The sequence below is a fragment of the Onychomys torridus genome, chromosome 19 (genome assembly GCF_903995425.1).
Source record: "Onychomys torridus chromosome 19, mOncTor1.1, whole genome shotgun sequence".
Lineage (NCBI taxonomy): Eukaryota > Metazoa > Chordata > Mammalia > Rodentia > Cricetidae > Onychomys > Onychomys torridus.
Window position 1 is genome coordinate 59,188,303 of NC_050461.1, and position 15,072 is coordinate 59,203,374.

Consider the following 15,072-nt stretch of genomic DNA (forward strand, 5'->3'; position numbering starts at 1 on the left):
CACTGAAAAACACTAAGTCCCAAGTTCTCAAGGACTCTTCACCAGCCCCCCCCCACCTTTTCCATGCCCCTTGGCAGTATGGGCATTCATACCGACAAAGGAGAAGACATTTACAGGCATCAGGTTCCTGCCTATGGACTTCAACCACGTGCAGCCTCTGATGCAGCTGAGAAAACATCAGCCTATCCTGCTTTCTGCTGCCTTCTGTGACCCCAAAATTACCAGCATATATTTCTACTTTTTTTTTTTTAAGTAAACACTTGTCATCCCCCAGCTGTCCCCTGGGGATTTGGTGACCTGTTGGCACAGAGAGTGTCATCTACCCCAGAAGTGAGGGTCACCAATGTTAGCTGAAGCAGGTGTAGGATGGTAGGTCTCTGTGGCTTTCCTGCCTTTCCCATTGCCCTCTGCTCCCAGCACATCAGTACCAGCTCTGGGGTCTGCCCTCCAAACACCCATGGCACTTGCCTAGCTAAGTGAAAAATTACAAGTTAATTATAGACCAGGAAGCTTGTGCAGAGGGTGGTGGAGCCGGCAAATGTAAGCTGTGTTTACTTTTCCCCCGTGGCTGAAGCAATGTTGAGAACTCAGGATTAGCACAAACCCAAAATAAACATAAAGGTGACCTCACAGGCTAAGCAAGCCAGTACACACTGGCATCCAGCCAGACAGCTTCTAGCAAGCACACCCTGGGTAAAATGGTATCGGACAGGCAGAGAACAATACTTTACCAGATTCAGTCCCGGGGTGGTAGGGTGGAGGTTCCTGCCAAATTGCTTGTTTCCAGACCACTGTCCGAAGCCAAAGCCCAGACCCTCGGCATATGGTTTGGGCCACTGTGGCCACCATTACTGTTACTACTAATGTGAGTGACTCATGCTTGTAGAACTTTTTTGCATTTCCAGCTCAGCACATCATCTGTTTTTCTGTGAGGTGAGAAGGACCCTGAAGAGAAACTGAGGCACAGAGTACTTAGGTGACTCTGTGGGTAGCAGTATGCTGCTTGGTGACCTTGGCTGTCCCATGCACTGGCTGGAGCAGGTGGAGGACAGTGGTTCACTGCACCTGTGGTACATCCAGTGTTTGGTAATTGGGTTTCCATCATGTGCTCTTGCTCCCACTGCCATGGGAAGATTTCTACCTCTCTCTCCTGTGGTGAATGTACCAGGAGAGCTCACCCCTCCATAGTCCCCGGGAGGGCTGTGGCCACAGTACCTTCTGTTTGGGGACTTTGTAGATCTAGATAGCTTTGCAGCATGTCTTAGGTGGAGTAGACTTGTAGAGGTCATGTTCTTCCTCACAGACATTGGCACAGCCATCTACAATGCCCTGGACATCTTTCCCATCCCCCCATTCCTCCCATTCTGCCACAGTCTATGCTTGCCTGTCTGCATCGCCATCTCAGGAATGGCACATCTGTGCCCTTCGCTCATTGGAGCAGATTAATTTCAAAATGCCTACAGCCAAAACTCCACATTAAGCAGATGTTAGGCTGTGACCTCAAGGTAGAGCCAGTTTCCTGTTCTCTCGGCAATCTCCATTCTTGTCCCGCACTCTCTGCCCTTTGCTTCCTTTCCACAAGGCCTTGGAGGTGTATGCAGGCCCTGATGTACCTGCTCAGCATCCTCAGCATTTGTGCAATGTGAACTCTATCTATCTCAACGTCAATGCCAAGCTGATGTCATCTTGACACCGAAGGACAAATTAGATGATTAAAAATAACGCGTTTGGACCATGAGATCCCACCTTCATCCCCTCCCTCAGGGTGGGCATGAATTATTCCAGAATCTCAGCTCTCCCCATGCTGTCTCCCTCTTCCTTCACATCCCTTCTTGCCTGTCTCTGGCCCTTGGTGCCCTGGCTCTTCACCCATCCACAATGTCCATCAGAGGTACCTTGCCAGATCCCAACTATGTGTGCACTGTCCTTAAATTATCTCATCCAGTATCATCTCCACAGAGGTTTGAAAAGCACACTTTGGGTTTGGAAAGCAGGTCTCAGCAGCAGGTCTGAGGAGGATCTATGGACAATCTGTGTGTTTTGACAATGGCCATGGCAGTGGGAAGAGCTATGTGAGTAAAGGTTTTTCTGGGCCTCAGTTTTCAGTCCCCAGAAAGCTGAAGTAGGCGCCCAGGTGGTGATCCCACAGCCACCAGTGCTCAGCATGTATGGCCAACTATTATCTTTTCTTGGAGATAAAAGTCCTGTAGCCAGAAACAAGTTAGAAAACTATTCCACTAAACTGAAGGGCATTCAGCAGATCTCAAACCTTTAAACCTCAGACTATTCCTTTTGTAATTCACATCTAACATGTAATTTCCATGCTGCATATATGGTCTTCTGTGTTATACACACAGTGGGAATAGAGCGTTATAGAGAGAGAGTTCTATAGATAACACGCACCATCTGCATTGCGCCTCATCATGTCTTGGAAGTGTGAGAGCTGCTTGTGGCCTCTGCTCTCTGTAGCCTGCTCTCAAGATCTGTCCTGTTCTCCCTGCAGAAGCTGTACCGCAAGGAAATCAAGCCTCCCTTCAAGCCTGCAGTGGGCAGGCCTGAGGACACCTTCCACTTTGACCCCGAGTTTACTGCAAGGACACCCACAGGTAAGTGCCAGTTCTTCCCAGGTGGGCTGATCCCATCTGACTCCAGAGAGCCTGTGTGAAGGATGCCCCCTTAGAGAGGAACCTGTAGACCCATTCGGTCTTCCTGATTTCTCTGCTTAGCAGGAAGGTGTCAGTGACAGAACCATCTTTCACTATTCCTCATGTGACATCACTTCAGCAGCAATCAGGGTTCTGTGGACCCCTCTCTTGTTGTGAGATGCTGGGTCGTGACAGTCCTCCTAGGGACACACAGGCCAGACACAGAGAAGAAACAGGTGGTTCACGTCAGCGATCTGTGGGAGAAAGCAGCTATCTTTAGGTCTGTGGGCTCACGAACTAAATGTATGATTTCTGTGAAAGCTGGGGCCTGTGTAATGGATGCCGTGTAACTAGATCCCAGCACAGAAACTTAGCTTCCTGGTGTGTGAGATCCCATCATAACAGGTCAGCTCCCTTCAACATTAGCACCCTGGTTTACTGTATAACGTGCTTCCTTGTCTTAGACCACCATGATGGAGCAGCCCTGGAGGGCATCTTAACAAGCGGTGTTTGTTGTGCCCCAGTGCTAGAGGCTGGGTTCAAGGTCAGGTTGCTGGCAGGGTCTGTTCCTGGTAAGTCCTCTCTCTCCTGTAGTTGGCCATGTCCCCGTGTCCTCTCGCGGCCTTTCCCGTGTGCATGGGGAAAGCTGGAGAGTGCTATGTTCCATCCTCTTCTTGTGAGGACACCAGTCCTGTGGGAGGAGGGCCCACTCCCTGACCTCGTTTAATCTTGACTTCTCCCATGAGGATCCCATCTGCAAACACAGCTGACTATGGGCAGGGCAGTGGGAGCCACTGCCGTGATGGTGACATGCAGAGCGGCGGCTAAACCCCTTTCGACTCAGGGAGCAAGTTCAGCCAGCCGTTGTGGGAGCTGCTGATGGCCGTGCAGAGATTCCTTGGGATTCCTCACTACCTTCAAATAGGAAATGGTGTATGGTTGTTGGAAACCAACCACAAAACAAGATTACCAACCATGAGTCTCAAGTTGGGAGAAGTGGAATAGAGAACCCACCCTGTTCCCCTTGGGTTTAGGCTCTGGAGCAATGCCTTCATCCACGCCCTGTTGGGCAGGGAGATGGGCAGGCCCTCCTGTGTGTGATGGTGGACAGGGCTGTGAGGCCTGCAGGGGAACTCCACTTGGGCCCGGGGTAGCCCCCTCTTTGAGCAGCAAGGCATGAAGAACAGTGCAGTGCAGACGTTGATTCAGGACATTCAGCCCCAGACAGCACACAGATGGCTCTCTCTGACCTCTGAGTATTATTATGCCACACGTTTCTTATGCCGCTGAGAGGTCAGTCCCATGACAGCATGAGCCAGTGCACAGAGGAGCATTCCTGTCAGCTGCTGAGGTCAGGAGGTCAGGAGGTCAGAGGCCACCTGAGCGGCTCACCAGTCCTCCTGCATCTGACCGGAAGATGAACAAACATGAAGATGGCCTTTGAGCCAGAGCGACTCTCCCCAGACACTGGCAGGGTCCTCACTGAGAAGGGCAACATTAGTCATGAGTCTGTCGTGTGAGGCCCCACGTCTAAAATGCTCAAGAGGAGCTAAGCTGTACTTTTGAGAGTGTTAGTGCAGGCAACTCCAGACAACCCACTGTGTGTGCTTTGGGTATCCCATGGGGATTTAAACTCCAGCCTAGTTGGTTGGCGTGGCCTTAAGTAAGCGTCGTGAGCCTTTTGTGCATAGAAAATGATGGTTTATCTTACTATTAGCCCAAGGAAAACCCATCAGACATGGGGCATTCAACCCTGTGTCTAGGACCGGCTTCTGTCATCCCTTAGTATGTGATCTGTTCAGATACTAAGTTAATAGGCCTTGCCAAGCAGTTTGCCTTTGGGCTGCAGTCATGGAAGCACTAATGACGCAGAGGAGACGCTCTGAAATTCCCACTAAGTTGAAGAGCAGCCACGCCATGGCAGTGTGATTCTGAAACAGTCTGGAGACACTGAGGGTATTTCCTGTGGTGGACTCTCTGTCTCCATTAAAGTGAAGCCACGAGCCAGCTTATGCTTCCTGATCTCAGGTCAGCTGCTCAGTGGAACGTGGCAATCTAAGGTTTGAAAACCTTTCCCCCTAGGGGGCCAGAAGCTTGTCACCGCTTCTGAAAGTTTGCTTTTTCAGTTTAACTTGGAATGTTGCTCTTCTGTATGTACTGTACTGGCATCTTAACTGAGTATAAAGCGTTCTAAATTCTACACCTGCTACCCGCCATTTGCTCACCATCGAGCCCCAAAAATTGAATGTCATCCTCGAACTTCTTATAAAGACTCTTTGCACTCCAGCAAACTGGCCATCCCATGCTTCCACTGACTTCTCTCTGTGCAGAGATGTGGGCATCTTTGTTGGCTAGAAAATGTTGCTGACTTGATCTTCATTTTCTCACTACTAAAAATGCCCCAGTTCAAGTGAATGTGACCTGTTCCCTACACACGTGCACAGGCACACACACCCAGTGTGCTGTAAACAGACCCTGGTTTATACCCTCAGCACTGTCAGGCTCAGTGAATTCCTAGAACAGCCCAAGTTCTCAACTGTAAGCCTAAGTCCCTGAGGCTGATACATACATTGTGAGGCTGTTTTTCTCTGGTCCAGTCTCTTAATGTTAAGAGAAGGCAAGAAAATAGACCTCGAAGCCAGAATCTGTGCTGGGAAAAAGAAGACAAACCAAAGCTCCTAACAAAGTGGGAGCCCATCCATCCATCAGGCCCAGGTTGAGGGAAGCGGCCTGTCTACATTAAACTTAATGCTGCCATTGGGCGTCTTGCTGTGCATAACTTCACGTTCTAAAAACAGTCCTGCCAGGCCTTGCCTTTTAATTAAGCATCCATAGTCTAGCACATTTGGAGTTTATTTCCAAGCAGTCAGCCTCTGTCACGTTAATACAGGGTCACGTGAGTGAGTATCTGTCCTCATGGGAGGCTGAGCCTCTTGCAAGGCAGCAAATCTTGGGTCTGTTCCCTTTTTATCCAGGAGTCTTAAGATGAACCTGTATCCAGGAAGCAACCTATCCCATCTGATGGGCTGGCCTCTCTACCTGTCCTCTCTGCCCCAGGAAAGCACATGGTGGGGGTGGGGTATTTCCACCTAAGTATAGACAGGCCGTGTCTGGGATCAGAGACACACCCTCCACACTCCCCATATCATCTCCACACCCCCCACAACTCCGCCCCCCTCACCCCCGTCCCCCCCACCCTGGCTCATTGGCTTTGCCCCTGGGCTGTGGAGCAGCTGCCTTCATAACCCTGTACCCAAAGTAAAATATGAAGGAGCAAAAACTATTTCCTTGGCAGGTGCCTCTCCCTCCCCACACCCCTGCCCACTGTTGTTTCTGTGTCAAAGTAAAGGACTGGACGGGGAGGAAAGGGCACAACAGAAAGGCAGAAGCTCCTTCTCCTGTTCTCCTGCGGTGAATAACTCTAGAATGTCCAAACATATACCTGTTCTTGTGTGTGTGTGTGTGTGTGTGTGTGTGTGTGTGTGTGTGTGTGTTTAATGTGGTATGTATTTTTAAATTGTCACATACTTATAAGAAAAAACTAGGTTATATGTTATATTTTAATATTATTAGTTAATATATCACTTATATATAACTTATTTTCATATCCGGATATATTACAGAATTTGTTGTGTTTTACATATTTCATGTACTTCTATATAAATGTATTAGATATTTACAAAGCTGAATCTTCACTGCAGTGGGCAAGTTCTCCTTATCAATTCACAACATCCTTTTTCTGTCTTTTTCTTTTTAATTTCTGTTTGTGGGTTTAATTTCTGTTTTTGTGGTTGTTATTTCTGTTATTTTCTTGAGTCGGGTCTTGTCGTGTAGCCCAGGCTGGCCTTGAGCTTGTGGTTCTCTGGGTCCGACAGGCCGGCAGGAGGGCACCTCCACATTGACTGGTGTTTGATGTCTGTGTTTGTCCATAGCTGTGTCTGGTTGTCACAGTCCATCACCTAAGGGATGGGGATGGCTCAAGTCCGATCCTTGATACTCACATAAAAGCCCAACACAGTGGGGTGGCTCGGAGGATAGAATCCTTGCTGTGTAAGACTGATGACTTGAGTTTGATCCCCAAAACCCACAAAAAGCTGGGTGTGGTGGCTAGCGGCTGTGATCCCAGCGCTCGTGTGGGAATCAGAGATATGAGAACTGCCCAGAGGCTCCTGACCAGTGTGTTATTTACCTTCCTGTCGCTGTGCTAAAACACCCCAATACAAACAAGTTAAGAGAGAAGGTTTATCTGGCTCACAGTGATGGAGGGTTCCAGTCCGTTGTGGCCTGAAGGTGTGGTAACAGGAACAGGAGCCCAGCCCACCGCATTTCATCAGTACTCTGGGAGTTGAGAGACCACAGGAGGTGGGGGGGGGGGTCAGGCCACAAAACCTCAAAGCCTGCCCCGGGTAATGGACTTCCTCCAGCAGGGACTCCATCTCCCAAAGTTCCTTAGCTTTCCCAGAGAGACCAGCTAAGGACCAAGTGTTCAGACACCTGAGCCTAGGGGAGACATTTCACATTCAAACTACAGCAGCCAGATAGCCTGAAGTATGCATCATGGTGGAAACAAGAGGCGCGGCCTCGACAGGGCGGAGGAGAGAACAGACTCCCGAAAGTTGTTCTCTGACCTCCACACACATGACTGTTTACACACACACACACACACACACACACACACACACACACACACACACACTCTCTCTCTCTCTCCCTCTCTCCCTCTCTCCCTCTCTCTCTCTCTCACACACACTCACATACTAATTAATTAATTGATGCCAAGTATAGCGCCACATCTGCAGTTCCAGAATTGAGTAGGTGGAGACACATGGGTTCTTGAGTTCTGTGGCCAGGCAGCCTTGCTAGTCCAATAAAATAAAGTCCAAGTTCGACAAGACACCCTTTCTCTAAATAATTAGGTGGAAAGTGACCAAAGAAGACACGTAATATTGATCTCTGGCCTCTACACAAGTTCACACATGTATGCACACACAAACACATATAGCACGCACACACACACACACACACACACACACACACACACACACACACACACACACACAAAACCCCCACCCCCATCACATCACCACCAAGCAGTAAAGCATTCTGATGTGGGCAGACTGTTACTAATTGTGGTTGTGATGTCCTCAACAATGGCATGTAGGTTGGCTGTGATTTTTTTTTTCTTCTGCTGTCACAAATAATGCTAAAGACAACATTTTCTGCCCTTGTACTTTGGAAAGTAATTCTGAGGACTACATTCCTAGATGCAGGCTGGCTTTTCAGAGGACACGTGACTTTGAAAGTGCAGGGACCATTGCCCATCCCTCCTCTTCCAAGAAGACAAGTCAAGGTCCCTCCTTCAGCTCCGAGATTGCTTTCCTTTGGCCAAAATCTAGCTGTGGCTGGCTACTCCCACTTTTACCGACTCCTTAGCTTCAGTCCCATTTAACAAGAACGTGTCCACTCATCTGAGAGCCTGAGCATCTCCAGACATGGTGCCCGGAAGGATGGCTTCTGCTTCTTCTTGTCTGTCACATATTTCCCCCCCGCCAGCCAGTTGTCTATCTTCCTGTTCACCTAATGGTGAACCTGGAGGAGAACCGTATCATAGCAGTCATGCTTTGGAGCAGACTTGGTGGAACTTAGACAAATCACCCCTCTCGCTGTTCCGCTGGACTGTGGGCAGCAGTGACTTTGCCCACGTATCCTCGAGGAATGGAGTAGGGTAGCCTCGGCATGGAGCTGTGCTGCTGTGGAAGGGGCTGTGCTGGCTGTGGGCTTGGCCTTGGCCAGAGGTAGGGGCTGGAGGTGAATGTGGAGCTGGGGAAAGTTTTGACTTTTCTCTGGTTGTCTTTAGGCACACACCACCTGCTTAGCCCAGAAAGGAGGTGCTGAGCTCGTGGCCCCCCTGCTTTCTGGCAGCTCACCCCAGAGCTCCGGGCAGCTTTTCCCTTGATCTGAAGTAGAGAGGGGTGGCGGGTTGTGTTGAAGAATATTTAGCCACTTCCAAAGTCAGTAACCTAAAAAACGTGATCAATGATTAGCTGACAACTTTCCTGTGATGTGTGTCTGCCAGATCAGACTCTTGGCAGCACCCGAAATAGTTCTGTGCATTTCTACCTCTCTACTCATATATATACCTTCTCCAACACACAGGCTGCATGTGCATTCTCATACATACATGTGCACACTGTTGTCCCTGGCTCGCTTGGTTCTCATGAAGTGTGAACCATGCATTGCTTATCCACAGACTCCCCCGGTGTCCCCCCAAGTGCAAACGCCCATCACCTGTTCAGAGGATTCAGCTTCGTGGCCTCCAGCCTGGTTCAGGAGCCCTCCCAGCAAGACATGCCCAAGGCCCCCATTCACCCAATTGTGCAGGTAAGTCTGGTTACTCCAGGAGCCCAGTTCAGGGCCTTGATGCCTGGCCTTATATTTTTATCACCTCAGTGCTGGGTGCCAATGGTGGTTCATTGGTAGACATCTCCCTGCCCCTAGATGTTGCTGAGTGTTGCTATGGTGATCTTCCTGGTGGTCTGAACCATTACATACTCATTTGTAGAAAGGAAAATAAAAGTCTGAGGAGATGATGACCATGGATGTCTGTGCCAGCGGCCCCTATAGTCTCTGTGTGAGCTGTGGGTGCCATGTCATTGGGAGGTCAGTGGGGATGTTATTTGGACTTCTGTCATTATGTGGTTATAACTAGAGTTCAGAGAACTCAGAAGGATTAGGAGTAAACTCACTTGAGCATTTGATGTCTTCATTCAATGTGATTAGATGGCCTTGGATTTCCCTGACTTGTGTCTCCCTTGTGGTTGTGGTTAGTGGGGATTTGCTCTCAGGGGTAGGCAAGTGGGCCAGACTGGCTTGTGGCATAAGCATTTGGGGTTGGTGCCTTATCTGGATACTCACTCTGGGGACAGCACCGCAGCCATGTACCTGTGCTTCTGCCCCTTGGCTCCTCGAGTCTCACTTCCATGGGTCTCTGGGAGAAAACTGAGTGCTCAATGGTCCGGGCGTCTGAATATGAAAAGTCTTGGCCACAGGAGCTCTGGCACCATCTATGCATAGCTCTGTGACCTTGGACAAGGAACTCTTAGTTTGCTCAAGCTCTCAAGTTCCCAGGATGCCCTGGGTCTGTGTGTCTGTCTGGGCCGCACACAGCTGTGTGGAAGGTTGCTAACCAGCCCTGCCTTGGCCTCTCTGCAGCAGTTACATGGGAACAACATCCACTTTACTGATGGCTATGAGATCAAGGAGGACATCGGGGTGGGCTCCTACTCAGTCTGCAAGCGGTGTGTACACAAAGCCACCGATGCTGAGTACGCTGTGAAGGTAAGACAAGGATCTCTGGCCTGGCTGAGCAGGCGCTCTCCATCCACAGTGTCTGAGCTCTGATGTGGTGGACTTTGGTTTGAATGTAGTCACCCATTAAGTATTGTTTTCCAAGCTGGAAATGGTGACACACAATTGTGACCAAAGCTCTCAGGAAACTGAGGTAGGGGGTTGAGTGTCCCCGATGAGCCTGGGCTGTTATAATAAGACCCTATCTCAAAGGACCAGAGAAAAAATCTTTTCAAATCATAAATATTTCAGTTATGCCCGCCACGGACCAGTCATCTTTAGTAACTGACTATAACATGCCAAGAATAACAGCCCTGGGCACACAGTGTCTAAGGAGACAGCAAACAGGCATAGCGTTTATCAAAGGAAGGAGAGAGGAAGGAAGGAAAAGAGATAGAGCTGTCAAAAATAATCGAAGAAATAAATAGAAACAGAATAAAGAAAACCACTGATACCTTACTCCAGCCACCAAAAGCTACACCTGTAATCCAGTTTGGCAAGCTCGAAGTAGTAATTTTCACCTCTGTAACTATTATAGATTAAATACTGGAGCTGGGAACCCAAAGTGCCAGTTTCTAGGGTTTTCTAGTTAGTAAAAGCTAAAGCTTCCTTCTCCCGAAGTCAACATCCAGTACATGCAGAAGCACACACCGAGTGTTACACAGTGTGCATTCTCTCTCCACCACTGTGAGACGGTCTAACCGCCGCCACAACCGTGAGGCGGTCTAACCTCTACCTTCCGCTCTTGGCACATGAGACATAGGGCTGGAGAGATGGCTCAGTGGGCAGAACTCTTGCTGCAGAGCATGTGGACTTGACTTCAAGTCTGCACAACCTACATATAACCAGACATGTAGCACACATCTGTATTGCAGTCTTCCTAGGGGAGATGTGAGGCAGAGATGGGAGAATCCCCAGGAGTGCTCAGGCCGGCTAGCTAGCCTGGCATATGCAGAGGTGAACAACAAGAAAAAAACTATGTTTCAGAAAAGATGGAAGAGGGGAGAGGACTGAATCCTGAGGTTGTTCTCCGACCTCCACACCTATGCTGTGGCATGTGTGCACCCACATTCACACACATGCACGCAGATGCTCACACACAGGCGCACGTGTATGCGCGCACACACACACACACACACACACACTTGAGGGACCAAGTCTGAGCCCATATCACCATGACATGAACCATACCCACTCTGCTTGGCATGTGGCACTGTCCCAGCTCTTTAGAGAGTGCCTAGGGAGAGGTGGAGCTGGCCAGCAAGGCAAGACACAATGGGAGTAGATTCCATCAGTTGTGATTTTCCGGGCTCTGAAAAGGGTGCTTGGTACACTGAGTACATCCACTGCCGTTTCTTGACATTGGACATTTCTCAAAAGCATGTTCTCAAGAGAGTGTGCCTCTTCACAGGCTGTCTACCCTGGGATTCTCAGGCTGTGAAAGCAGCCAGCAGTCTAGCAAAAGAGGCACCAGCCAAACATCTCAGGAATCTGTGGCCTTTGGACAAACTGGCCTAAACTTCCTGGAGTCCATGAGGTGATTACAGTTAAAGCAGGAGCTCGGAGATATAGCAGGGTCACCACCCGGTGTCATGGAGCCATCCCCTCTGGGGCACAGACACAGGTCTAGATTGTGCATGGCTGGGGGTTTCCAGAAGTTCTGTATTCTGCCTCACCCCAGAGGATTTCCCGGCTTTGTGGCTTGCGTGAGCTTCTTAGGATTTCTCTGTGTGGGCTGTTTCTCACAGAAATTCTTGAGATTGTTTATCTGGAGGCCAGCAGCACTCCTAGAGGCAACCAGTGCTGCCAGAGAGCGCTGAGAAACACATCCTTTGTGTGGCCAGCTCGGCAGCACCAGTGCCCTTCGAGAAACAGCCTGCTACTGTTCAGTGTGATTCTGTGCCCTGGAACTCGGCCCCATTGACAATGCCAGTGGTATGTTCTCTCTGGTACTCCCACATCCAACTCTCACGCAGAGCCCCCATCTGTAATCGGCTTTGTTGGGAGTTAGGACTCTGTCCTCCGAGATCCTGTTGAGAATTGACCTTGTGTGATCTGTGGCAGCTCCCCTCCCCGACCTGTGCACCCCAGGAAGAGAAGCTAGGTGTTGCATCACTAGACGACAGTTGGAAGAGGAACCAGGAGCTCCTGTTTGTCATCCAAGCCTTGAAACTCCCTGGATAAACCAAGCGGTGGACATGCAGGGTCCCCTTGTCCTTTCTAAGACTATAATGGGTCATAATTTATTGTTTGGAAAATGCTTAAATTAACCCTCCCAAATGGAACAGGACCATGGAAAGCCATGGCTTCTTGGCAAGACACAGTTGAGTGTCCGCGTATGACCTAGGAGCATATACAAGCCACTTGTGAATAGGCAGCAATCAGTCCACTTCCCTGAGGATTGAACTGTGACTGGGTTTCCTTCAAAGATGGAGGAGCCAACAGTTCATCAACTTCTGTGTCCACACTGCTCTGGTGAGCAGAGCCTAGGCAGCCTTTCTGCAGGTGTGTGAGCACACCCGTTGTTACTAAATGCCTGTAGTTTAGGTCAGATAAAAATAAAGATCCTAAAGCCGGGTGGTTGTGGCACACGCCTTTAATCTCAGCACTTGGGAGACAGAGCCAAGCGGATCTCTGTGAGTTCGAGGCCAGCCTAGTCTACAGAGGAAGATCCAGGACAGACACCAAAACGACACAGAGAAACCCTGTCTTGAAAAACCAAACAACAACAAGAACAACAATAATCTTAATAATAATGATCCTGCTGCCAAGCCCGATGACCTGAGTTCCATTCCTGGGACCCGTATAGTGGAAGGAGAGAACCAACGCTAGCAAGTCGTCATGTGGTCCTCACATGTGCTCTGTGCTGTTCATACCCACACACGTACACAACTAAAGAAATGGGTGTACCAAAAATCAAAGAGCCTTAGAGTTTGCCGAAGTGTGTGTCGCCCTGTTCTCTCAACTATTAAAAGTTGTTTTTAGTATTTCCACTCCCCGTTGCCTCCTTTACCCTCTGGAACTGTCTCCTCTTCCTAACACCTGCCCCACGTCCATGTCCATTCTGCCTGTGGCCACTGAGTTGAATTTCATGTCTGAGCCAGAGCGACAAGTCTGTGGCCACACCATGAAAGAATATGAACCCCTCCCCCAGCAGCTCTTCATTGCTACTAACGGCCCTCCCCACAAGGAGTGGCGGTGCCTCAGGGGCCTGCCCCATCATTGAGGGCTCTGATTTGTGTGCAGCGTGAGAAATGAGGGTCAAGGCCCATCCTACCATATCTTGACAGCCAGTTTCCCCAATGTGTTTTTGGCTTCTCCGTCAGAAATTGGATGGCTGTTTTGTATGCCTGCCACCCTGTTTTTAACTACAGCAGAGGATGTGGCCACCACACCCAGGACGCGACAAGCCTCGCTCCCATAGGAGCCAGAGCTTGGACCCACATCATGTCAGCTGTGTACAGCGGCGTTTGCATGCCTGCGCTCAGTTTCCTTCTGTGTATATAACTTGTCAACCAGCAAGGAAGTGGAACCAAACAGATGCTTGGCCTGGGGAGAGCTTATTTTTAGAAGGACTGATTGGCGTGGAAATTTTAATTTTTTTTCCTACCAGGAAAACACTGGAGTTCTTTCTCTTTGTCATTTGTTTAATTTTTACAGGAGAAAATGTCTTTTTTTTTCCCCAAGTAATTACACGCTCTACTTGACTTGCTTCCAACATGCTATGATCCTTCCAACAAGTGAAAGGAAGTGCTGGGCTGGAGAGTGCATCCTGTTTGCCCAGGTGCTCACTCTGCTGCCTTCAGCACCTAGAAAGGGGGTGCTCTAGTGATGGGGAGCTCGAGAAATACAAGGAAGGACACACAAACACAGAAAGGGGAAATGGGAAGTGGAGGGAATGCCTGGGTGGTGGCTAACACTCTGGAATAGCTGCATCAGCCACCTGCAAACATGGTTCCCCTGCTAAGAAAATCCATCGTCCTGCACCAGCCACGTGGAGACCACACTTGCTCCAGGCATATGCACGCCTTAGCTTAGCACCTCTGAGGCGTGTGAGAAGCCGTGTGCTGCCCAGCGCAACCATGGGGAGCTTATCCACCTTCAGCTGCCTGCTGCGCAGGATGCTGCCCCACCCTTCTGTGTATCTTCCTGGGGCAAAGAAGAGCAATGGAGCAGAGCCCTCCCCTTCCTCCTGCCTTTGACTGTGGTTGTCTCTGCTGTCAAGCTTATACCTGAGAGAAGAGCCAAGAGTGTGGTCCACAGGGCTTGCTCTAGTTTGGAAGTAAACCCAGCTACATCATTCCCAAGAAGCCATCCCACCAGGAAACTCACCGAAGGACCTTGTATATGTTCAACCACTCAGCAGCCCCCTGAGAGAATGCCTTCCTAATGTACAGTATTTGATGGAGGTGCTTTGCAAGTGCCACCAAACAGATGGCACTCAGTGTGGTACTGTGGTGCACAGGGGTCGTGCCCAGGGTGCGTGCCATGTTACAGCAGATTAACCAGCGTGTCCTCCAGTGTGCTTCCTAGTTGAACGTACACATTAATTCTTAGTACAGTCTTCAAGTGTTATTCAGTGCCAGTGAGATCTTAAGGTCTTTACAAAGCGGATTTGTTCGCAAGTGTTTATGACAGTTCATCAGATTTTTCTCATGACATCCAAAGAACACACAAGAATAAGACAGATGCTCTGGTGAGGAACAGGCCAAGCATTTCTAGTCCCAGGTGTTTTTATGATAGTTGCAGTACTCTCACATTTAATTTTTAGTGGATAATATTCACGTGATTCCAGATTTAAAAGCAATAGTCGAGGAATCCTCAGGGTCTCCCAGCCATAGCTGGATCCCCTCGTTACCCATTTCCCCCTTGGGGGAAGTCAAGGCTTTTGCTGTTTTCCTCTTCCTTTCCAGGCTTATTTATGCAATCCCAAAGAAATGCATGTGCCTGTCTGCATTCCTTTTCTGCTTTTCAAACAAGGGCAGTGTAGGATGCACGTGCAGTGTTTGTCCACCGTGAGTGTCCCTGGCAGGTGACAAAAGGCAGCCTTCCTCTTGTTCTTTCTGCATCTGGCTCCTTG

The 15,072-nt window shown here is 49.4% G+C and overlaps 1 protein-coding gene across 2 annotated transcripts in view; it reads left to right on the forward strand.

Annotated features, from left to right (window-relative positions):
- Rps6ka2 (ribosomal protein S6 kinase A2) overlaps positions 1-15,072 on the forward strand; it is a 279,066-nt gene that overhangs the window by 247,206 nt on the left and 16,788 nt on the right. For both annotated transcript variants that reach the window (XM_036168885.1, XM_036168886.1), the window contains 3 exons: positions 2,504-2,606; positions 8,896-9,026; positions 9,858-9,983. In XM_036168885.1, the coding sequence (XP_036024778.1) occupies positions 2,504-2,606; positions 8,896-9,026; positions 9,858-9,983 (360 nt within the window). The remainder of the gene's footprint in view (positions 1-2,503; positions 2,607-8,895; positions 9,027-9,857; positions 9,984-15,072) is intronic.